Source organism: Lemur catta, chromosome 7 (assembly GCF_020740605.2).
Source record: "Lemur catta isolate mLemCat1 chromosome 7, mLemCat1.pri, whole genome shotgun sequence".
Lineage (NCBI taxonomy): Eukaryota > Metazoa > Chordata > Mammalia > Primates > Lemuridae > Lemur > Lemur catta.
The window spans coordinates 54,810,383-54,835,403 of NC_059134.1; the positions used below are offsets into that span (position 1 = coordinate 54,810,383).

General features: G+C 38.5%; 1 protein-coding gene and 1 long non-coding RNA gene across 5 annotated transcripts in view; one reads left to right on the forward strand and one right to left on the reverse strand.

Moving 5' to 3' along the window:
• Window positions 1-8,044, forward strand: part of NARS2 (asparaginyl-tRNA synthetase 2, mitochondrial) — a 116,397-nt gene extending 108,353 nt beyond the window's left edge. For 2 of the 4 annotated variants that reach the window (XM_045557255.1, XM_045557257.1), the window contains 3 exons: window positions 2,090-2,187; window positions 4,114-4,140; window positions 7,422-8,044. In XM_045557255.1, the coding sequence (XP_045413211.1) occupies window positions 2,090-2,187; window positions 4,114-4,140; window positions 7,422-7,566 (270 nt within the window). In that variant the 3' untranslated portion in view covers window positions 7,567-8,044. Of the gene's footprint in view, window positions 1-2,089; window positions 2,188-4,113; window positions 4,141-7,421 lie in introns of those variants that run through there. The other 2 variants (XM_045557256.1, XM_045557259.1) reach the window with 2 other exon arrangements.
• Window positions 1,838-22,802, reverse strand: LOC123642285. The gene is made up of 3 exons (XR_006736429.1): window positions 22,701-22,802; window positions 21,827-21,983; window positions 1,838-2,194 (listed from the first exon to the last, which is right to left on the reverse strand). It is a non-coding gene; the product is annotated as an uncharacterized LOC123642285 (long non-coding RNA).
• Between the last annotated feature and the right edge of the window lie 2,219 nt (window positions 22,803-25,021).

The window sequence follows — 25,021 nt, forward strand, 5'->3', positions numbered from 1 at the left end:
GTTGAGTGGCAGGGAATTTAGTAAAAGTAGAAATCATTAGTGAATCTCTGTTCTCTCTCACTCAGCCTAGTGATGAAAATCATAGCTAATGTTTTCTCTTTAATGATAGTAATGAGGATAAAGTATACAGCATTTGGGGCACATTCTTAAATTCTTCTTTATTAGTCTTAATTATTTATAAAATATACCTCAATCAGAAGTTCTGAAATCAAAACTAGAGGGATAGTGTAGTGGCTAAGTGAGGCAAAGTTTAAGAAAAAAGTTTACAATATAATGTGACATTTAAAGATTAAAATGTGTTTTATGGATTCCTAATTTTTCATTTGTTGCTATAAATCTTTCTTAGTTTTGTACCTACAAATTCTTGGGCTTAAAATATGTCTTCCTGCCCAAAATAAAAGAATTGGCAAGTCACAAAATAATACAGATAACAAACAAACATTTTTAAAAATTAAATATTACTAGTAATTAAAGAAATACAAATTAAAATATCAAGCTATCATTTTCTCCTATTAAAAGTTTTTTGATGTTTTCTATTACATCTTTACTGTAGAAAATAGGAAAATAAAAATAACAGAAAAGAAGAAAACAATGTTAAAATATCCATAATCCTTATCACAGTGGCAGCACAATTAACATCTCATTATGTAGATCTCAGTCTTTTTTCTATCCATGTCTAAAATTGACCTAATAGTCTAATAGTTGATGTATATTTGAATTTTTCGTCATTGTAAGTAATGCTGTAATAAACGTCCTGTGTGTTAATCTTTCTTGCATCTCTGATTATTTTGTTAGGACTAGTTCCTAGAACTGTTATTGCTGAGTCAAAGCATATTGCATTTTTAAGGCTTTTGATTATCTGTTGTCAAATTGCTGACCAGAAGCTTATATCAAGTGTACAAGAGCATTGGTTTATTCATTCTCTTATCTATATTATTTATGTTGTTTTCTTATCATCACCATTTTGATAATTCCAAATGGTATCTTATTCTTTTAATTTGTACTTATTTGACTAGTAATCAGAGCTTATTTTATGTCTTTTCTTTTTTTTTTTTTTTTTGGAGACAGAGTCTCACTCTGTTGCCCAAGCTAGAGTGCTGTGGCGTCAGCCTAGCTCACAGCAACCTCAAACTCCTGGGTTCAAGCAATCCTTCTGCCTCAGCCTCCTGAGTAGCTGGGACTACAGGCATTTGCCACCATGCCTGGCTAATTTTTTCTATATGTATTTTTAGTTGTCCAGCTAATTTCTTTCTATTTTTAGTAGAGATGGGGTCTCGCTCTTGCTCAGGCTGGTCTCGAACTTCTGACCTCGAGCGACCCTCCCGCCTCGGCCTCCCAGAGGGCTAGGATTATAGGCGTGAGCCACCACGCCCAGCCTAGAACTTATTTTATGTCTTAACAAAATATTACAAATTAAAGAAAATTCTCCATTGCCACATCATTTATAAGAGAAAACAAACAAAATACACACACTGAAATAAATGTTCAAGAAAAAAGGGAAGCAATTATATAAATTATAATAATTTTAAGCAATAAACTACACATCTGTTAAAACATTAAATCTATGAAGTATTTTTACTGACATGGCACAAGTATTATATACTATTAGGTAAGGCAATTAAAATGGTAAATTTTTATGTGTAATTTTATCTGTAATATACTCTTCTTAAATGTGTAAGACAAAAAAAAAAAAAACCTGAAGGGAAATATGCCAAAATGTAATTGCTTCTTATGTGGTGATCAGTGATTTTTAATATTTCATCATTTTTAACACTTTCCACATTTTTATAATTAACGTTTATATCACATTCACGAAGAAAACACATTCTTGTTGAGTACACCACACAAATGGTAGAAGAGGAGAGAGGAAACTGCCCACCTCAATTGGTGTAGCATATATTTAAAAGAGAATATTAAACATTTAAACATTTGATACTGAAACAAGGAGCATGGACAAATAAAGTGAGTAAGATTCTGGCAGGCAGTTAAACATCTAGTTGTCAAAATGTTAAAATTTCTACTTGCTCAAGAAGCTGACTATTGGAATCACCTGAAAACATAATGCTAATGATTTTTACTTCCTTTCTAGGTTGCTGCTGTTGATCTTCTGGTTCCCGGGGTTGGGGAACTCTTTGGAGGAAGCCTCAGAGAGGAGCGGTACCATGTCTTAGAGCAGCGCTTGGCCAGGTAGGACCTAAAACAACACAATTCAGAAATTTGGGGTGAGGCACTCAAAGGTGATCGTGGCATAGTAACAGAGAAAAAATTACATGGGCCTCAGGCCTTGGTGATCCAGACCTGGATCTCAGATTTCTGTGTGACTTTGAGCAAATTATTATTCAGCCTCTCTCACCTTCCCTTTCTTAAAGACTTAGAACTGTTATATGAAAAGTCTGCAATGATATTTGCCCACTATTTGTACATATCTTTCCCTATGGAAAGTAGTTTTTTAAAAAGTTAATATGAGGAGGAAGATTTCCCCCTAAAAGCCTGTCCTACATTTTTCTCTTGTCTGTATTTTCTGTTTATTCTCAGTTATGATTGGTGGACTCGTACAGGGACTTAAAGATAGACTCTGAACCAGGGACAAGATAAAGGTGGGGAAAGAAAACTGCTAAAAATGTCTGCTAAGCTAGCATTTAGAATAAGCAGATTCCCCTTCCTTGGGTTCTCTACTATGTCAGGATCTTGATTTAACTATTTGAATACTTTATTTTAACTTGCTGTTTGAGACCTGGGAAATGAATCCATAAACACATAGAGAATGTTTTGGAGATGGGAAATAGGGAATCATGTTTCTAATTGAACTTCCACTCCTGTATATGCAGTGTCTGCCAACAAACCTTAGTGACTTCCTAAACTAGCCAAGGTTATAAGCCTCTGTTTTTCCATGATTTCTACTTTTACTGTGTCAGACTTAAAAAAAAAAAAAAAAAAAAAAAAATACCTTGCCATGTCTGTATGCTTAATCCTTCTCTCCAGATAATACTGGGTTTCATAGTAACCTGGAAAAGCCATAATTGTTTGAGAATGTCATGTTAAATTAGCCGTTTGTAAGTCCTTCTTTCCCTAATGGAGAAATGCTTAAAAAGTTGGTGCTTTCCCAAGATCCCACCCTCTCCTGGGTAACTAGTTTTGTAATCCAGTCATCTGAACTGCTCTATTAGGTTAGGATCCAAAAGAAAGGGATAAATAGGTTTTGGGGAGATTCTGTGTATCATTCTACTAACTCCTTAATACCACTATCATGTTAGAAAGTCCTCAGAAAGTTGTGTAATTGAAGTAAAAGTCAGACTCTTTAGGTGGAAAGAATCTGAGGATTCTTTGGGGTTTTTTAAAAAGCACAATAAAAATAACACATGGCAAGAAACCTCATCTGTTGAAAGATTAATAGGTCTGTTTTCTTTGCTTGCTTCCTTCCTTCAGGAAACCTTTCGTCATAACATTTAATGTTGACCTAATATCTGATAATATCCAAATTTATCTTTCCTAATGAAATGAATATATGTGTTCCTTATCTCAGAGATTTGTGTGTAGCTGTGGTTCATGTTTTCTGTATTTTTGTATATTTGAATTTTTCATAGACCTGATCACTTTAGATATACTGTAGCCTCAAACATTTTTTAAAGGGCTGATATTAATTTAAATGAACACTGAGGGCTTAAAATTTTATTAATATTTCTCAAATAAGAACAAATCAGCAACCATATTACAAAGGCAGCCTCAGAATTTATGTTACTGTTTTAATGTTATAGAATGAAAGTTGTGTCTGTGTGTGCCTCCTAACAATCTTACCCAGTAAAAATAGTGCTTTTCTTATGTCATAGTACAATAAGCTGATGTCTGATGAATCCCTTCTTTTGGGCTTTGGATCATATTTTCTTTCTGTAGCGTTTATTGTCTAAACCCCTTATTTGGTAATACCTTGGGCTGTTGGTTAACTTACTACCAAGTTTCAGCTCCTCAGCTATATTGTGTGTTACTTGAGAGTACAGGCTTTGTTGTGTACTTCTTCATAAAAAGCTCTTTGCATACAACCCAGAGTAAATGTTGAGTGGTTAATGTATTTACCTTATTGCCATTCCCTGAAAGAATTTTATTATCTTTTCACAGATCAGGACTCAAAGAAGCCTACCAATGGTAAGAATATGGCCCCCAATAATTCATACATATTCTAGCTGCTTGTCTGAGTATTGCCTAGAAGAATTTTAACTTGTATTTCCAAGCCCCTGTGGAAGAGTGTTAAGAACTGTGAAAGGCAGGGAGATGTTGGAGGGGAGGTCAGAAGATTATTTATTCCCTTTGGGTTCTTGAAAAATAGTAATGTTAATAGCTACCATTTAGCTTAGTTATTGTGTCAAATAACTATGTTAAAATGTTTATGTATATTATAATATCTCATGTAATCATCACAACACTTGTGAGTTAGATACTATTATTAACCCCTTTTTATTACCCCTGTAGGCCTGAGGCCCAGAGATGTTAACTAACTTAACCAATATCACACAGGTAGAAGCATGGAGCTGGGACTTGAACTCTCTGAATCGAAAACCTTTGATCTTAACCATTGTGCTTTAATTTCTTGCTGGGCGCAGTGGCTCACACTTGTAATCCCAGCACTTTAGTAGGCCAAGGCAGGAGGATCGCTTAAACCAAGGAGTTCAAGACCAGCCTGGGCAACATAACAAGACCCCATCCCTACAAATAAAAATAAAATTAGCTGGGCAGGGTGGCACATGCCTGTGGTCCCAGTTACTCAGGAGGCTGAAGCAAAAGGATCGCTTGAGCCCAGGAGTTCAAGGTTACAGTGAGCTATGAGTGGGCCAGTGCACTCCAGCCTTGGCAACAGAGTGAGATCCTGTCTCAAAACAAAAAAAAAATTTCTTTAGGTATGAAGTAAGGGACTTGAGCTAAGTGATCCCTAAGGTATCCACGAACCGTAGAAATCTGAGCTGCTTAGGGAAGACCACCTGTCTGTACTCATGCATTTACTTCCTCAAAGTTGTTCTGGTTTTCTTTCTGCATACACTTTCTGCAAATACTTTTCAATATATACAAATCATTTATATTTCTGTAATAGCACTCCTTTGGGATCTTGACATAATAATATCTGCAATAATGTTAATCCTTTTGCTGTCCTCAAGAGAATGAAGGGGCATGTTACACCCTTGCCTTTTGGTAAAGAAGGAGGTAGGTTTCAGAGATGCAAAAAAGCTAAAATTGGGTTACAGTCATGGCCTTTGAATGCCTTATATTTACCAGTAATGACCTTAGGCATACTTAATCTCTCTAAGTCTTGGTTTTCTTGGTTATGACATGGAATGATACTATATACTTCACAAAGTTACTATGAAGATGAAATGAAACAATATAGGTTAACTATCTATGCTCAGTAAATGCTAGTTGCCTACCCCATTTCTTTACTTTGTTCTTAGTCTTGCTGTTGAATATTAGATAGATAAGCCTGATTTTTTTGAGGAAGCTTATGCATTTTACCTCAGATTCTTTCAGTCTGTGAGATAATATTTATGATGTGTAAGAACTTGCCTTAAGAAAGAACTAAATACAAATTTTAATTATTGGTTAAGTAAGTTTAGGCCTTTTCTAGTCTTTATTAATCATTTTAGTAGTATTCTTTTCCCAATGAAAGTTTTCAAATTTCTAAGATCTCCAAATGTAAATATTTATTATTTGAATTTGCTTCCTTTTATGTGGTAATCATAGCATATTCAAGGTAAGAGGGGCCTTACAAATCTTCACATTTGTGATCTCTGCTAATGTTCTCCCATATTGTGAGTAGCCACCCCAGGTGTCTAAGAATTTACTCACTTCCTATTTCTTCATGCCATATGCAAATAAAGTCTATAACTAGTTCTACAGCTTTTCTAGTATCTCTTCTATAATCTGGCTACCCTAGAATCAATCTAATGACAATCAAACAAATATACATACATTAGAAAACTTTTTTCTTAGGAGTGGATTTTTTCACCTGTTAAAGCAAAGGCAAAGAAAAATGCTGCAAACTGAATCTCTCTGCTGAATTCAGTTTGCCGATATTCATGCCAGTGTTTTGAAAGCAATGTATGAGAAATTTGGACCCATCTAAAACTATTGCTGGACCTACTAGCAGCCGCTGAGATCTTCTAGGCGTTTGTGACAGGTGGTTTGGTATGCCCTTAATCTTATTTTGTTACTAAATCAAAGTATACGCTGTCCCCCTGCCTGGTAAACTTAATTTGGCTACCAAACATTTCAATTAGTCAATAAGTTCCTTCCATTTTTCCTTATAGTTCTTACTAATCCGAAGTTTTATATTAGATACCTCTGTCATACTATTCTCTCACCTGGTACGGCTCATCTAGTTGGAATTCATCTTTATTTCAAAAAGTACTTAGTCAACTCCCTAAAATACCAACATATGTAGCCATTATTATTAATGGTGAGGAAATAGGTGGTAGACAATCTTTATGCTTGAGGAGCCAAATGACTACCAGCTGTGGTGCTTAAGTCTGATTGTGGAACTGATTTTACAAATCATTCAAGAAACTCTAAATTTATTTGAGTCAATATTATATAACTCAAGAATTTCCCCACCAAATGACATAATAAAGTATTTATAGTTTTCCTTTTTTTCTTTCCTCTCTAAAATAACTTCATCTAATGCTGGTGCATTAGAATCTGAGTTTTATTAATGGCTTGGCCATTTTCTAGCCATGTGGTCTTAAGTGGATAGGTTTCAGAGGCTGTCTAGCCTGCCAGAGAAATGACTCTGAACATCTTCACTAGGCCCAAAGTGGAGAACTAGAGATTTCTCCTCATTTCAGCATTCAAGAATATATTTTTTGCCTTCAAACAATAAACCTTCATGTAGAAGCACCTACTCTAAAGCATTCCCCGGAGATAAAAGGTTGAATGATACACGATTCCTGCCCTGTTTTAGCTTATAGTCTAATTTAGGGGATATCTTTTTGTAATGTATCAAGCGAAACTCTTCACTCTCCTCTGTGTATTGAACAATATGATTTTGGTAAGGAAAAAAGCATTATCATTAACACACCAAGAAATAGAAGAGGAATGTATTTTCAGAAAAACTAGTAAAGTTACTAGAAATTTTTCTGTAGCCTCATGAGACAAGTTTTCTGTACATAAATACATAAATAACTTATAAAGGATCAAATGACCAAAAGCTCATGACTGAATGACAGGATCTACTGCTGTTTGTCTGGGTAACCTTGGATAGATGAGATCACTTTAACTTTGATGTTTCCATCATCTGTTTGTGGAGGGGAAAGACTGGTCTACCACAATGATGTGGACAATAGCAAGTGATTGCAAAATACTTTTGAAACATAAAATTCTAATTATAACATCTGATCTCATACAGCATGTATAAGTGATGATTCTCTATTTTTAAAAAACAGGTATCTGGACCTTCGTCGATTTGGATCTGTGCCGCATGGAGGTTTTGGGATGGGATTTGAACGCTATCTGCAGTGCATCCTGGGAGTTGAAAATATCAAAGATGTTATGCCTTTTCCAAGGTTTACTCATTCATGTCTTTTATAGCTGGAAGATTGGTTAAGGAAAAGCATACCATTACAGAGGCACTGCACATGAATATGCATATAGGAGAATGCATGTTTGGGTTTTAGAAATGCAGGTTTCAATATGTAATTGTTGTACCGTGAGATGTAACATATGAAAAATATACTCAATCATGATTTTCTTAGAAAGTTGAGAGCATTTCTTGAAAGTATGAACTTCCTTAAGACAAGGTACTTATACCAAGTGGACTCTCAAATCTATTACCTCAATTAAGAAGAAATGAAGAAATTGAACTAGATGGTCTCAAAGACCCTTTCAAACTCTAAAACAGGATGAGATAGTGTATTTTACTTTGTCTTTAATCATTAGATCACTTCCCTGTGTAACTTTTAAGAAACAACTAGTAGCTAAAAATAAAATGTTTTTAGATCTTTTCTCCCTCGCCATTTAACCTGTGATAAATGCCTGTCTTGTTCTCAGTGCTTTACTAAACATTGCATTCACTGTATAAACTCTTTAATCACTTTTGTGCTATAATTATTTTCTATTAGATGTTTATTATTTCTTTAATCATCAATAAAATAGATTTTTAATTAAAATCTATAGAAAAAAGTTATAGTTTTAAATTCCATTTGGTCCTTTCCCAGTAAAATTTGGAAGAAAGGTATTTTCAATCCAGGATGAAGATGGAAACATGGTAAGCCTAAAGGATGGGTAATTCTAGAGTCAAAAAGTAGTGTGGTCTATTAGAGTAAGAAGGGCACCAAATTGGGAGTTTGAGGCCTGACAATTCTAGCACTTTGGACAAGCTGCTTACTCTGCATGAGCTCAAGCATCGTTTTCCTCACAGAGTTGAAATAATAATTACATGAAAGTGTGTATGCATATGTTTGAAATGCTACACAAACTTTTTAAAAACTCCCTTTAGTCTATATGGACGTAGAGCAAATTGTATATTCAGTAGAATTCATATGTATCAAATAATTGTAAAAGGACATACATTGCTAAATAATCAATTTTTTAAGTCTCTTTAGATGGCGTCTCTTAGGTTATTTCCTAAGGAAGTTTGTATGTATATTTTAAACTAATTCAAAATCGAGCAGCTGAAAAGAAACAAACTCCAGAACCTTAGAGTTGGAAGACACCTGAGAAGTTTTCAAGATTGGCTTTCTACCTAATGCAGAAAGATCCTATCTACCTGGGCATTTGGTTTTCCAGCCTCTTCTGGACAGAGAGCTCAGTATCCTACAAAATTGCTCATTCTATGTCTGAATCTTTTTAATTGGTAGTTTTTGCTGAGCTAAAATCTACTTCCCTGGAACCTTAATCCTGTGGGCTTAGTTACCAAGTTTAGGACAGGATAAAAGGGATAATTAAGGCTTCTATAAAGCTTGCTTCAACCATGAATTTAGTGAGAGAAATTCATTTGTTTATTCAACAAGTATTATTTGAGCTGCTTTTATATGCTAAGACTGTGCCAGGTGCTACATAAACAGTTGGGAACAAGTTGCCACCACAAAATTTATAACATGTTGGAAAAGATACTTCATAAGTAAATTAATGTATTATTTCAGAATATGATATGTGCTATAAAGTTACATAAAGAACAAGCATAGAGAAGCTTGCTAGGGAAGGCATCTCTGAAAAAGTAATATTTAATCGTAGACTTAGAAGATAAAATGCAGAAACCATATTATTTTGGGGGAACAAGGGTCACAGACATTCACAGACCCAGAACCTGGAGGCACTACAGTTTCCGAGGTATATTAGTCCATTTGTGTTCCTGTAAAGAAAATGCCTGAGGCTGGGTAATTTATAAAGAAAAGAGGTTGGCCGGGCGTGGTGGCTCACGCCTGTAATCCTAGCACTCTGGGAGGCCGAGGCGGGTGGATTGCTTGAGGTCAGGAGTTCGAGACCAGCAAGAGCAAGACCCCGTCTCTACTAAAAATAGAAAGAAATTATCTGGCCAACTAAAATATATATAGAAAAAAAATTAGCCGGGCATGGTGGCGCATGCCTGTAGTCCCAGCTACTCGGGAGGCTGAGGCAGAAGGATCGCTTAAGCCCAGGAGTTTGAGGTTGCTGTGAGCTAGGCTGACGCCACGGCACTCACTCTAGCCCGGGCAACAAAGCGAGACTCTGTCTCAAAAAAAAAGAAAAAAGAAAAGGTTTATTTGGCTCATGGTTCTACAGGTTGTACAAGCATGGCGCCAGCATCTGCTTCTGGTGAGGGCTTCAAGGAGCTTCCAATCAAGGCAAAAGGCAAAGGGAGAGTAGTGAGTATGTCACATGGCAAGAGAAGGAGCAGGAGATAGCAAGTGGTGTCAGGCTCTTTTAAACAGCCAGCTTTCATGTGAATTAATAAAGTGAGAACTCACTCACTATGGTGAGGAGGGTGGCAAGCCATTCATGAGGTATCTGTACCCATGACCCAAACCAGGCTCCACCTCCAACACTGAGGATCAAATTTCAATATGAAATTTGAAGGGGCCAAACATCCATACCATACTACAAGGCTATCAGGAATCATGCCTCCCGTGATTTTTGAGAAACTGGATAGACTTGTAATGTTAACATGATGGTAGGGCATCCAAAATTACAGTGATGGAAAGAATGCTGAGATGGAGAAATCCCAGGTTCTGGATCTAGCACCACTATGCATTTAGCTGTAGGGCATTAGGCAAGTAAAATAACTGTGGCAGCCTCCAGTTTTTTTCATCTGTAGAACTAGCATTTTGAAGTAGATAAGCTCCAAGGCTCCTTCTGTCTCTTAATCTTCTGTGAATCTGTGCTAGACATAGTCACTAATATTAGTAATTGGTTTAGAATCTAACCTTTAGATCACACATAATCAGTCCCCTATTTTGGTATATACTAAGTGTCAAAAAATGTGTAGTGAAGTCAAATCACTATACAAAAGTTGAACAACAGACTTAAGTCTGTTCAATGTGTGTGTGTATGGAGTGGGGAAAGGTCCTTCTCAAGGCATCAAACATGTATTGTTTTTCTTGCCTTTTTGATAGTCTTCAGCAGTGTAATTCCAAAACTTCAGACTTATTTATTCATTCTTTTCCTTTTCCACACAATGAGTATCTGGTTAAAGCCAAATGTTTGCCACCCATACCAAGCCTAATAATTTCCATCTTTGGCCCAATACTTCTGTTTTACCAATAATTGAACAAAAACAAACACTCACGTCAGACAAAGATGATGAAAATGCCAAAACTAATGCTTGCAGGCAGCATTAACAGGAAAAAATTTTAAATGTCTGCTCATCAGCTGATATATGAATATCTAAGTTCTACATGCAGAGAGCATTGTATAAGTCTATGTATAATGAATAAAAGTATGGATTCAATAGTTGAGTACTGTCTACACTATAACCATTATCTTATAGTGCTCAGTTTGTGAGTTAGAAGGTGATGTGAGGCTGGGTACGGTGGCTCACACCTGGAAAACCAGCACTTTAGGAGGCTGAGGCAGGAGAATTACCTGAGCCCAGGAGTTTGAGGTTACAGTGAGCTGTGATCACGCCACTGCACTCCAGCCTGGATGACAGAGTGAGACCCTGTCTCTTAAAAAGAAAAAAGTCATGTGAAGGTGAGTTAGTTTTTAACTTGAGTAACCAGTTTCCAATGAGGGAAAAACCAGATTCCGTTTTTCCAAGATTTCTAAACATCACCTCAAAATAGTAACCCCAGCAACCCAAGTAGAGTATATTCTAAAACTTAGAAATGTTTTTTCCATCATTTAATTCCATTCTCATTTCTAATTTTGAGATAAGTGGAGAAAAAGTTATTTTCCATCTGGCTGTCCTCTTGCCTGGGGAAAGTTGTGCTGTCATGTTTTTTGCTCTGACAAGAACTTAATTGTGTGAGTGATCCATTCCAGATCTAGACATAACTCTCCCACCCTCTGACCCAGCCCAGAGACTCTTTAACTGTCACAGAACAGCAAAGGAACTGTTTGACCTTTTGTCCCTGTCAGACAGGATCTGCCAGAAGCCTCGCTTTACAATGTTATATATTCAAATTCTCTATAAATTGAATCTAGACATTTAAGCATGACTAAACAGGCATTGAAGATGCAATTGGTGAGATGGATTAACTCTACCCATTTTTACATGTCTTGCTTCAGATAATTATGGATGAAAGATGCTTATTTGGATTGGATTGCTATTTGCTCGTATATTTATTTTAGTAAGTGGTGAGGCAAGAACATAAAAATGTATAGTTGAAAGATAGATTGGCCTGGGTTGATTTGGTAAGAAATGTGTGGGGTGTTTTGGCTTCTGATCAATATTTGTATTCAGTCTGCAATCTAAAGTATGTATAATAAAAAGAAAACAGGTGAGCATAACATCTCATTGTAATTCCTTCCCACTTTATCTTCCAGTTAAAAGATAGAAAAGTGTTTTAAAAGAAAAGGCAGAAAGCAACCTTACTCTGTACTGAAATGATTCAGTAGGACTTCGATAAGGCAGTCTCTTATTAGGTTATAGTCAACACCCCTCCCTGAACCTGGACATTCTACTGTTGCCAGTAGCCCTAGATTGACCTCTGATCAACTAGCGCTCCAGTTAGCTCTTGTGCAGAGTTTGGTTTGGAATCTAGTGAATTTACAGCCATTATTAGCACATTGGGTATATGTTACTGGGAGACCTTTATAAAGAAGCCACGGGGAGTTTAGATGGCTCTTAAACTATCATTCAGGCAGCTGATCATTGAATTAACATAGCTTATGACTCTTAAATAACTTTCTGCTACACCTTTACTGTTCATAATTCTTATTAATTACTATCATTTGGACATTGCTTTACATTTTGTAATTTTTTTTTAGTTTTCTTAGTTCATAATATATTATGGACTTTGTTTCTTACTGAAATTCATTTGGTTTAACGTAAGATTAGTTTGTTATAAAGATTGAGAGTTCCTACTACTGAGAGAGAATAAGACAACAAATGAAGTTCACTACCATCAGCTTCCGGAGACACTAAAGACAGAACTTTCTCATAACGGAAGAATCTTGCATCTTAAGCCCCAGAGATTGGACGTGTTACAAAATACTCTCTTTGGCCTCTACTTTCCTTTTTCTGCTCAGGGAAGAAGGGACTGAAGAATGTGAAGAAAGATGAGGATTGAGCTCAGATACATTCTAGTAAAGAGAAACATTAAAAATGTGATAAAGAATCCTAGACCCAGCAATGTACTTATCTTACTATACCTCAGGTTTTTGTTTTTTTCATCAGTTTACACTCATATTTGCCCTACCTTCCTCTTAGGATCATCCTAGAATTGTACATAGAAAGTTAGATGAAAGAATTTTGATGGGAATTACTAATGTTCTCCCCAAAGTATATAGTCCTTTGATTTTCAAGATGGTACTCTGAGAATAGAAACTTGGGCTTGCCTAGGAGAGGTTTTAATGCTACAAGTACACATGTACACAGCTAGAACTGTATTTTGCAGAACTGGGGCCATTTACAGCTGTAACTCTTTGTCTCATAACTTTCTCTACACACTGGCTCAACAAGAATTGCTGGTTTGCTGTTTTCCTAGGATCCTAGTTTTGAAAAATCTCATTAAAAATCATATCCCTTCCCCTATCTATGATGTATAAACCAACCCTCTCTGAATTTCTCCCAATTCCTAGTAATTTACCCGCTGTCTCTAAAGTGAATAGGAGCTTACTACCTTAATAGAGAACTTCTATCCTCAGAGAACTCTGGTTATTACAAACTTCTACCTGATAATGACGAAACTTGCCTCTCTGTATGATGCAAATGTAATAAATTAGAAACACAGCAACTCTTTTTCTTCTCCCCAGCCTTGTCTTCTCCAATGTGGAATCTCTGTAACTGTTCAGTTGGACAATTTGTCCTTCCCCTGAAGTGCTGCTCCTCTTAGGTTATTCATCAGGCAATATCCTTAAAATGGGCCTTTCTGTTGGGCAATGAAAGCTTCCCTCCCCCGTTCACTCACTCAGCTGCTACCCAAGTATTCTGTGATGCCAATCTTAATATTGGAAGAGCATTAAAGTCTCCAGTGCCTCCTTCCTATCTGCCTTACAGCCTGTCGTAGTTGTTCCACTTCCTGTATACATCATACTGCTGAAGGATCTTAATTACAGTTTCAGGGTGTTCAGGGAAAGTCCCAACCCCCTTCATTTGGGGATTGCACAGATGGGCCTGGGTCATATACAGACAGCATGAGATACTGTTGAAGAACAGTAAGTTCTTTCAGTGAGGATTTCCACTAATATATGCATTTTCTTTGCAGTACCCCAAAAGGCAGGAGCTGATTCTTACACAGTTAGGATATAGCTGGACAATGATCTCTTGAAATGTAATTTCCACATATCGAATTACAGGTTTTTGCATCAGGAAACTGTTGAGTCAGATTCCTGCCAGAAGATGTGCTGAGTATTTGGTGTCTTGGAAGGGTATTAGTCATAGAGGGAGAAGACCCTGGTTTAAGTCTGACATTCCACTTACTAGCTGTGGAACCTTGAGCAGGTAATGTCCTCTCTGAGTCTGTATACCCATCTGTAAAATGAGGATAATGCTCATCTTACAGTGTTGTAAAAGCAGTGGAGATTGTGTGAAAGGGTTTCATAAACTGAAAAACACTGCACAAATGTCAGGGCTTCTAAGGAAAACCTTTCAAAACTCAAGAAATCTGTATGAACCAAGATACTTATACATGTTGAGTGAAATATTTTATAAGAATTAAAAATCATAAGAGAAAATGTGTTAAAATTTAAACAATTAAAAATGGTAAGTTTACAGTTAGAACAGTGTGAATGCTACATACGTAAACCAGAATATGGAAAAAATGAAATCAGCGGTTACAGGGCAGTTGAATTAAGTGGCTTTTTCTTTAAAGACTCCTAGGTATATTTGGTTCAGTTTAATAAACTTTTATTGAGCTCTCACTATGCCAAGCCCAGTGCTAGATCCTGTGAATACAGAAATAAATAGGACATGCTTCTTCATCTCAGGGACTTCTGTACAGTCTTGTCAGTGACCCCAAGTGATTCTGATGTAGGTGGTTTAATTCTGTACTGTGAGAAAGCTCCAGTGAAGTTTTAATATTTTTACAATAAAGGATGAGTAACAATTGTACAAATCTCCTGCTCATTGAAGAAGATACTGTGTTCTCTCTGCATGTGTGAGCTGGTTTTTATGCCTCTATATCAAGGATGGAAAAGCCAGTCTGCAGTAATGCCCCTTGGAACCCATCCAGTGTAGAGCCTGCCACACCACTCAACCTTTATCTCTTTTCCTTACTCCCTCTCTCTCCACAACCTCTCCCACGTTTTCTTCTCTGCATGCATGTGTCTCCCACTCTGATTCCTCCTGTGCCTGGTAATGTAACATCCAGGTGCTTCCCCTGCCTTTCTCCACCCCTCCCCCAACCAGATACATCAATTTTATTGAAAAGAGTAACTTATATATAGTTTAATAAGTACTAATTTACACTGGTTAATGTTTTTCAAAAAAATAAGAGTGGGCTCTTCATTGATCAACAATCACAAAAAAATCCTATGGAAATTTTTACGTCTTTATGTTTCACTATTAATTCTTGATTGCTTTTTTTTTCCTGATGTGTTTGCAGCTCTCAACAGAAATTTTTTAAAGTCCACATGCTCAAATGCCTGTCCTGCCCATAGAGTTGGGGTGTACCCTGCACCCTGACTCAGTATTGCTTGTCTCCACATGCCTGTAAATGGACTTCAGTGACCTTCTCAGGCTACATACCTGTCACCTCTTAGTCAGTGAGAATCAAAGAATTAACAGCTGTAATCACACTGTTGTCTGATGCTGTGAGGCTTTATTTCAAGAGTGGTGACACTCCAGAATGCAGCTGGGATTTCTACATTTTCACGTGTTAGTGTGTATGTTACTTGTACTTCAGGAAACCAAGGGTTGGACAGTGGCTTCCAGACCTCCTTTCCTTATGCTCCCTCAGTACTTTATGCAAATGCTGGTTGTCTTATGCTGCCATTTGTCTTCTCTGCCAGAATGTGAGCTCCACAACAGCAAAGGTAAGAGCACATTCGTCTTTTTATCTGCAGTACCTTGCAGAGTGTCTGGCACATAGTGGTCACTCATTAAAAAACTGTTGAATTAATCATTTAGGTGACCCAAAAAAGGGTATGGGGTGGAAGAATGAATATGTCCATCAGACTAAAGGAAAATATTCCTTTAAAAAAAATTCTAAAAACTGGCATTTCTCTCTTTATGTGTCTGAAGTATTTCACAAATTTTTAAACTAACCCTTTCAGTACAAATCCAAGTCTGGAGCCATTCCCTGAACATAGGATCAAGAGGCAGGAATCAAAAGTAATAATGAGTTTAGCTAGTAAGCTGTCTTTATGACCTCTGTCACTGAGGGTGATTTCTAGGGCATCTTTCCTAGCATTGCTTCTGGAATATAGTGACGACTTTTAAAGACCATCTCTGTACTGTTCATCATTATATCCCCAGCACCTAGCCATGCGCCTTGTGCCCAGTAAGTGCTCAGTAAATATTGTTGAATGAATGTATTCAATTGAGAGAAAGAACATCAGAAGGAAGACTCAGATGAACTTAGTTGAAGTTGCTTAGATTTTCAGTAACTGGTTTTTCCCACCTTGCTCTCTAAATCTAGACGAGTTTATTGCCTACTCTGTGCCCATCTGTGGGGTACCCAAAAACAAGTTAAAGCCTAACTTCTTGCAGTTTTGGTCTCCATACAGTTGGTTGATAATTTCTCTGTGCCCCCACAGTACTTTGAACATAACTCTGTCATAATATTGACCACATGCTACTGTAGATATCTGCCTATTTCACTCCCCAGAAAGGTCCTGAAATTCTTAAGAACCTGGTCTTGTTTATCTTAGTATTCCTATGCTGAACTTGAGGTAGTAGGTTCTCAGATAATCCCTGCTAAGATTTGAGTAACATGTACATAAGTAAACACTCCTAATGTATTTGAATATAAATATTTTGTATTTGAATAGAAATATATATTTTTCTAAGTGTATTTGAAATTTCAAGGGATAGATACTGGGTGTGTCCTGAAAGAAACAAGATAGATTTCCATGCCTCTATTGAAACACTTTTCAAGGTGTCTACTCAGTTATCAAATCTGTCCTTACTCTCAGAATTCCCCCATCCCTGTCTTAGCCAGTGGGTCCCTATCAGACATATTGGGGGCCTTAGCTTCTCTTGGTGATTGAACTAGGGGTGGACACCTGACCCAAAATTTATCAGTCTCATTTTCTCTTGAGAAATTGGTGTTGAGAACACTAGAGAGTCTGGACTGATTACTTGAACCAGGAACATATAGAAATAAAATTAGGAGCTGTAGGGCGACCATGTGCCTCAAGAGACAGGGAAAGCAGTGTGCAGAGAGAAAGAAATGAAGGCAGAATGTTCAGAAATGAAAAACCATATGGCCTGAGAGAGACACACAGACACACACACACAAACTGGCTGCCCAGTTTTTCCCATGTTTATTCCCTGGTTGCTACTCTTCCTGAGGCCAGATTATTCAACTTTTTCTTGGGTTCCATGGGATATACCCACTTTCTTACATAAATTCCCCATTTGAGCTTGAGTGAGTTTGAAATGAGTAGCATGAGTTTGAAATGACTAAAAGAAGCCAAATTAATATACTATCTGACTTATAGAAAGAATTCACATTACTTATTTTTTGTCTCATTACCTTTTTAGTTATACCCACATATTATCCCATAACATGTTAATCAGGAAATTATTTAGATGGAGAATTCCTGATAAAATAAGATGCAGTAGGAGGGTAAGGTGGTTTCTTTGCTTTTCAAGTTTCTTAATATTCTGAGCCACAAAAAAACAGAAAGCAAATGAATGGAGGCTTATTTACAAGAGATTGGACACATGTCAGACCTTTTTGGAACCACACAATTGGATTAAAAAGATTTTGAAGAACTAACACATTTGGCAGCTTCCCAAACCATCTATTTTTGAAGATTCTGCTTTCCAGAACTGTATTAAGAATGGTATTTCTCATGGACTTTAGCTGTGTTTCAAACTAGCCAAAAATAAAAACTCTAAGAAACTAAATTTTAAAATGTGCATGCCTCGAGTAGCCTTGATCCTACTATTGGACTGGCCATAAACAATAATGGCCAAATCAATGAGAGTAAGATAAGGACCTTGCTCTTCAGAAACAGTTCCAAATGTGTGCAGGGCTTTGTATACCACATTCTTTCAACCCTGGTATGCCACACCATGAATTCAGTGCTCACTTAATCATTTTGAAGACATGCATGGAAAATAGAGGAGTACTGTGAACTGCAAAAATCATTATTTGTCTGGTTCAGGAAAATTTCAGAGGAAAATCTTAGGGCTTTTTCCTAGAATGTTGTGAAAATATCAAATTGTAATGATTGCTGCCAACATATTTCTAACCACTCTAGGAAAAGAAAACAACAACAAGTATCCAGCTCTTATTCTGAGCTGACACTGGACCATGGAGATGCTTACATGTAATTTGACTGCATCTATGTTCCTTTTTTAGTTAATTGTGTTAAATGTGCCTCATAACTTCTATTCCCAGTGGGGCTGTCATTTAAAAGGGGGCTGAGGGGAAGCTGTTTTAATTCTGGCTTTTGTTTCAGCCACTAAATGTAATGCCACATGATGTTGACCCAACAGTAATCCAGTTAAAAAAGTCTTCGGAGTTACTACATCATCAAAATTAACCCTGATTACATCAAATTATGTTGAAACAGACCACAGCTGTTTGCCCTGTTGAAGCAACTGCTTGAGAGCTCATCCAGAAGATACATCTGGGTGTCAGGAAGATATATTTCGGGTTTATTTTTGTTTCTCAACACAAATGTAGGAGGGAAACACCCTGTTCTGCCTAGAGTGCTTAATGGGAGCTGAAAACCTTGTGATTCGCCAGCAGTCAAAAATTGTCTTAATTCCCAAAGAGAAGGGAACCTGATATCTTTTGTTTCAGTCATCTATAGGAAGGATGTAAGAAAAAGGAAATTCAACTCTGTTAATATTGCTCTTGCCAGCAAAATGAAGTGGAACAGACTAACAAGAAGGTGGTGGGATTTTCTTTTGTGGGTTACACGCAGTGGTATACTAGAGCTGGCTCAAAGCAGCCTGTGAGAGTAGATTGCTCAATTGCGAAGTATTTTGCAAACTGGTTGTTAAACTATAACATTAAAATTAAATTGTAATGGAAAGTAAGTATTCAAGAAGATGTGGGCAGATTGGAACCCTCATACATTGCTGGTGGGAATGTAAATGGCATAGCTACTATGGAAAACAGTTCAGCAGTTCCCTAAAAAGTTAAACAGAGTTACCATATGACTCAGCAATTCCACTCCTGGGTAGATACCTAAGAGAACTGAAAACATGTTCACATAAAGTTGTACCTGAATGTTCATATTAGCATTATTCAAAATAACTAAAAAGTGGTAGCAGTTGAAATGTCCATCGACTGATAAATGAATAAATAAAAAGTGGAATATCCATATAATGGAATATTATTCAGCCATAAAAAGGAATAGAGAACTAATAAATGCTTCAACATGGATGAACCTTGGAGACATTATACAAAGTGAAAGAAGTCAGACAAAAGATGCCACATGTTGTATGATTCCAGTTATCTGAAATGTCCAGCACTGGGAAATTCATAGAGACAAAAAGTAGATTAGTGGTTGCCAGGGGCTGGGATCAGGAGAATGGGGAGCTAAAGCTAAGGGATATGGAGTTTCTTTTGGAGGTGATGAAAATGTTCTGGAATTAGATAGCAGGAATAGTTGCCTAAGTCGATGAATATACTAGAAACCACTGAACTATATACTTTAAAATGATGAGTTATGGTATGTGAATAATTTAAAAATTAAGTCATATAATCTTACAATTAAATGTTACATTAAAAATAAAGGGGCCGGGCGCGGTGGCTCACGCCTGTAATCCTAGCACTCTGGGAGTCCGAGGCAGGAGGATCGCTCCAGGTCAGGAGTTCGAGACCAGCCTAAGCAAGAGCGAGACTCCGTCTCTACTAAAAATAGAAAGAAATGATCTGGACTGCTAAAAATATATAGAGAAAAAAATTAGCTGGGCATGGTGGCACATGCCTGTAGTCCCAGCTACTCAGGAGGCTGAGGCAGAAGGATTGCTTGAACCCAGGAGTTTGAGGTTGCTGTGAGCTAGGCTGACGCACGGCACTCTAGGCCGGGCAACAGAGCAAGACTCTGTCTCAAAAAAAAGGGGGAGGAATAAATATCCCAGACTCATTACTTGGTAATTATTTTACATTTTACTTTTATCTCTGTTCTTGGCATTATTTATATCTATAGGATCTTTATGTTGAAAATACTGCCTGTAATCCTAGCTCTGGGAGGCCGAGGCGGGTGGATCGCTCGAGGTCAGGAGTTCGAGACCAGCCTGAGCAAGAGTGAGACCCCGTCTCTACTAAAAATAGAAAGAAATTATCTGGCCAACTAAAAATATATATATAAAAAAATTAGCCAGGCATGGTGGCTCATGCCTGTAGTCCCAGCTACTCGGGAGGCTGAGGCAGTAGGATCGCTTAAGCCCAGGAGTCTGAGGTTGCTGTGAGCTAGGCTGATGCCACGGCACTCACTCTAGCCCGGGCAACAAAGTGACACTCTGTCTCAAAAAAAAAAAAAAAAAGAAAATACTAAATAATGGTGTATTACTGTGTATCTCCTAACTCTGTATTCAAGGACATTAAGTTGATAGCTTGAAATTGGCCATGGGATGAGGAGACCAGAGTATTTATGACACAAAAATTGGTATATACGCCGGGCGAGGTGGCTCACGCCTGTAATCCTAGCCCTCTGGGAGGCCGAGGCAGGTGGATCGCTCGAGGTCAGGAGTTCGAGACCAGCCTGAGCGAGACCCCGTCTCTACTAAAACTAGAAATAAAAATTATCTGGACAACTAAAAATATATATAGAAAAAATTAGCCGGGCATGGTGGCGCATGCCTGTAGTCCCAGCTACTCGGGAGGCTGAGGCAGTAGGATCACTTAAGCCCCCGAGTTTGAGGTTGCTGTGAGCTAGGCTGACACCACGGGACTCACTCTAGCCTGGGCAACAAAGTGAGACTCTGTCTCAAAAAAAAAAAAAAATTGGTATATACTATAAATGAAGGCTCCCACCACCATGACCAAAGAGACAATTTTAAAATATTTACCAACCTATCACTGGCTGTATGGGTCAGACAATCATCTTGGGTAGCTGATAGAATTATGGAGTTATTAATAGATGAAATGATCTCCTGAGGCCTGTGGATCCCCAGCAAAAGAAAAGCTAGCAAATCTGTGTAGCCATTATGCATGCATGAAGTGCAGAAGAAAGTGGCATTTCTGGTCATCTGTTGAACGAAACCACTTTGAGTCAGGGGACATGATTTCTCCAGCTCTGCTAGTGTTCTGCCTGGGTACAAGAAAGGTTAGGTGCTAAAGCCCCTGTAGAACTGCCACAGTGAAACCAGATGTCAGAGTAACCGCAAAGAGTGTTAAGTCTTAGTCCTAGAAAGAAGGATATCAGAGGACTCTATACAACAGCAGAGTTTGGAAACTAAGCATTGACATAACTAGCTCTGTAGAACCTGGGAGTAGAAGTCAAAAGGTTAAAGGAGCCATTGTTTTTGAAACTACCCAACAATTGCAGCCATCCTTTTTTTTTTTTTTTTTTTTTAAAGGTCTGGCTTTGTCACCCAGGCTGGAGTGCAGTGGTGTGATCATAGCTCACTGCAGCCTTGATCCCCTGGCCTCAAGTGATCCTCCCACCTCAGCCTCCCGAATAGCTGGGATTACAGGCACACACCACCATGCCCACCTAACTTTTTAATTTTTTTGTAGAGATATGGGTCTTGCTTTGTTGCCCAGGCTGGTCTGGAAGGAACTCTTGGCTTCAAGCAATCCTGCTATCTCAGCTTCTCAAATCCTGGAGCACAGGGATTACAGGTGTGAGCCATCACACCTCGCCCTACACCCATCTTTAAAAGTGGAACTGCCTAGGATTGCCTTCACCTTCCCAGCTCTTCCAGCTAGGCCAGTCCCTGTGGGTTTAAATACAATGCAAAGAGAGTGGACGTTGTGTTCTCACCATAAAAATGATAACTATATGAGGTAATGCATTTGTTAATTAGCTAGAGTTAGCCATTCCACAATGTACATATACTTTAAAACATCATGCTGTACATGATAAATACATACAATGTTACCTGTCAATTAAAAAGAGTATAGCCACATTTAAGTACCTTCACAGATACTGTTCTCTGGTATGGATTGATTAGAGAGTACTGGATACTCCAGTGGTCCATAGCTCCCAGCTGTCATCCTTAAGAGTTGCTGCCTTCGTTCTCACAACAAACATTTAATGAGCTTCTATTGTGTGCCTGGCACCATCCTGGGAACCTGTGGGGATACAAATACAAGGAAGACACATTCCTGCCCTCAAAGAACTCACAGTTCCGTGACAAATAAATATTTACAGTACGTTTGATAACCCAATTTATATAGGTGCAGGGTGGATGCCAAAAAAAAAAAAAAAAGAATGAACAATTTTGCTGGGAAATGGGTATGGTAAGTTTCAGGGAAAAGTCTTGACATATGTCCAAGATCTAATTCAAGGTAGGAGTTCTCTCTGCAAAGCAAGTAAGGGGTCAACATGCAAAGTATGATTTGGAGTACTAAGGCACTTTCCCAAGGGCCTTCACAGTTTTTGTTCTTGGGAGAATATGACAACTTGCAGCAGGATCTGTGCAACACAATGATGTTAACACCCCCACCAGTGTTAGCAACGATGTTCTGGGAGCCTAACTGCCACAGAGCAATTAGCACTGGTTCTGGTTATCTACAAAGGAGAAATTGGGAAAGTGGACTTGCTCAAACTTTTCTCTTTAAGAAAGTTTGTTTCCAAAATATCTCCCACTGGGTGTAGTGTCAAACAACTGTCAGACTTTTAGCAGCCACAGACTGGGAGGAAACCCAATTAGGTCTTTAACCACACCCCAAGCCCACTGCCAGATCTCGTCCTCATCCAGATGCCAAGAGTTAACTTGAGTAAGTCAGGGTAATATGATGGAGGGAACCAAGTGGGCTTAAAGCAACCTGGGTTAAAGAGGTACACACCTCAGTGTTCCTGAGAGATGAGTGTCCTGAAAGTCACTAGCTGAGTTGGCTCAGCTGGTCACACTGACCTTGGCAGGCAGCACTCGGCTATGAAATTAACCTGTCAACTGAAGGGGAGAAAAGGCAGAAGGGCTAGGACACAAACATCCGTCCCCACCTCCAGTCCAATCACTGACGTCAGGCCTGGCATACGTGGTATTAATCACGCCAGCCTGGTGTGTGCACTTGAGGACAGCTCTCCTTCCAGCCCTTCAACCCGTTTCTGGGAGCATTCCACCAGCCATGCACCTGCCACTGGCCACAAAACCTCAACTCCCAGACAGGCACGGATGCAGGCTGTCACTGACGACAGTCAAAGCCACAGTGTACCCTTTAGAACCCCAGCCTTTGTGGGGAGTGGGGAGACGGGAGCAGGGATAAAAGTGGTACCCATGCTTTTCTCCCAGTATACAGCTCTCTAATCTCTGCAATGCTCCCTCTCCATAAGATGGTCATTTCCTGGGAATTTAATGAGAATATAGAATTAATGGTCCAAAGCGCTCTTGGAGCCAGTCATTAATTCCCTCAGGAAATACCAGTGGTCTTTAAACAAAATTGCCTAAATTAAAGGCTAGTGATGCATGTCCTCACCGGGCTGAGGGAGGGGCTGTCACTCCAACTGGTTCCAATAGATGGCGCCTATCTTCGTTTAAATAAATCATTCAAATAATTTGTTTTCCATTTTTCCCCAGTGAAAACCAGGGAGCATTAAAAAAAAAAAAAAAAAAAAGTCCAGCAGGGATTGGAGAGGATTTAGTAAAGGCCCCAATGGGAACGTTTTGTCCGAAGGCTGTTTCCAGACCTGGCATGCCTCTCAGGCTCAGGAGACTGATCCACTCCTGGTCCCGAGCAGTCCCATTTCCTAAGTGCAGCCTAGCAAGAGAAAGGTACGGTGGGAGCAAGGCTGAAAAACAGAAGAGCCTCTATCTCTAACCTTCGTGGAAGGTTGGGGTGTTGCGACTTCTGAAAGCTGATACTCTGTGACTGTCGTATTGCAAGGCCCCTCCTGCTTGGCCACAAAACATCAAACTTTTCTGTTTCCACGTGGAATTTTAAATAACAACACAGAGTCTTTTGCTAAACAAAATAAGACCCTAAAGAGTTTCTGACAGAATGTGACCTAACCCCCAATTATTGTTGAACAGTCTCCCAGTCTGTGTCTTGAATCATATAACTATCAAAGGATACACAAAAGAAAACTACTCTTCTACAGAAAGATGGGGCACATGTCTGCCTGATTTGCATCACAAACCTCAGCTGCAGCAAAACCATGCAGATTTCTCCGACTCTGCAATCCCTGAGACTTGGCACCATGACTCAGAGGTGAATGAAGTCAGAGGACTGCTTTATTTTGGTTGGGAGTCACCGCCTCCTGATTGATTTGGCATACTTTTAAGTATTTTGATATTTATGTCTCACAGGGATTTAAAGTACTTAAAGCCAGAAGTTAAAATGGCCGTAATTTTGGTGGTGGCCTTTTGTATGTGACTTAAAGATCCCTAAATTAGAACGTTAAGGGGGCTCTGGTCCCAGCTGCAGCCTGTCTGACTTTACTTTCCAACCAGCAATACAATGGATATTGAAAAAAGTCAGCGACATGTTGGGTACAGGGGATTGATCTCTAAACCTCCCAGGATGCCTAGAAGAACTAAGCACATGGTAGGGGAGTAGCTTTTACAAACCGATTGAAATGGGTGATCTTTCCCAACCCAGCCAAATCTGTTGGACCAAAGGATGTCCAACGGCTTGAAACAATGACCTTAACTGCACTGAGACAGGGAAATGAACAAAATAGCCTTAGTCTAAGATTGTATAGAGCAGTGCAAGATGCTGCTTCTCCAATTCATGCTGGAGTTGTGTGCTTCCACATACTTTATCTGTTAAACATCACCACAGTGAGAGACTATCATTATATTCCTCTTTACATATCAGAGGTCTCATAGCCTGTGTCAATGTGTTGGAACTCGGGGGGAATTTTTGTCCCTCATTTCTTGTTTTTCTACACCACCTTGCCTTCCAATTCACTATGAAATACATTGACTAATTTTTTCTTCCTCCACTCTGCAAATCATAGGATTTTTCTTCTGAATTCTGATTTCCCAGAGGCAGTGTGGGAGGCAGCCAGCTGGACTTTGTTTTCTGGCAATAAAAGGCCCCCCACGTTGGTCTGCACACGTTAAAACAATTCCCTCATTTTGAATAGCAGAGGAACAGGGCTCCCCCTCCCCCCACACACCTGAATTAGAAACTTTTCTCTGCATTGTGCTAGCTGTGGGGCCTTA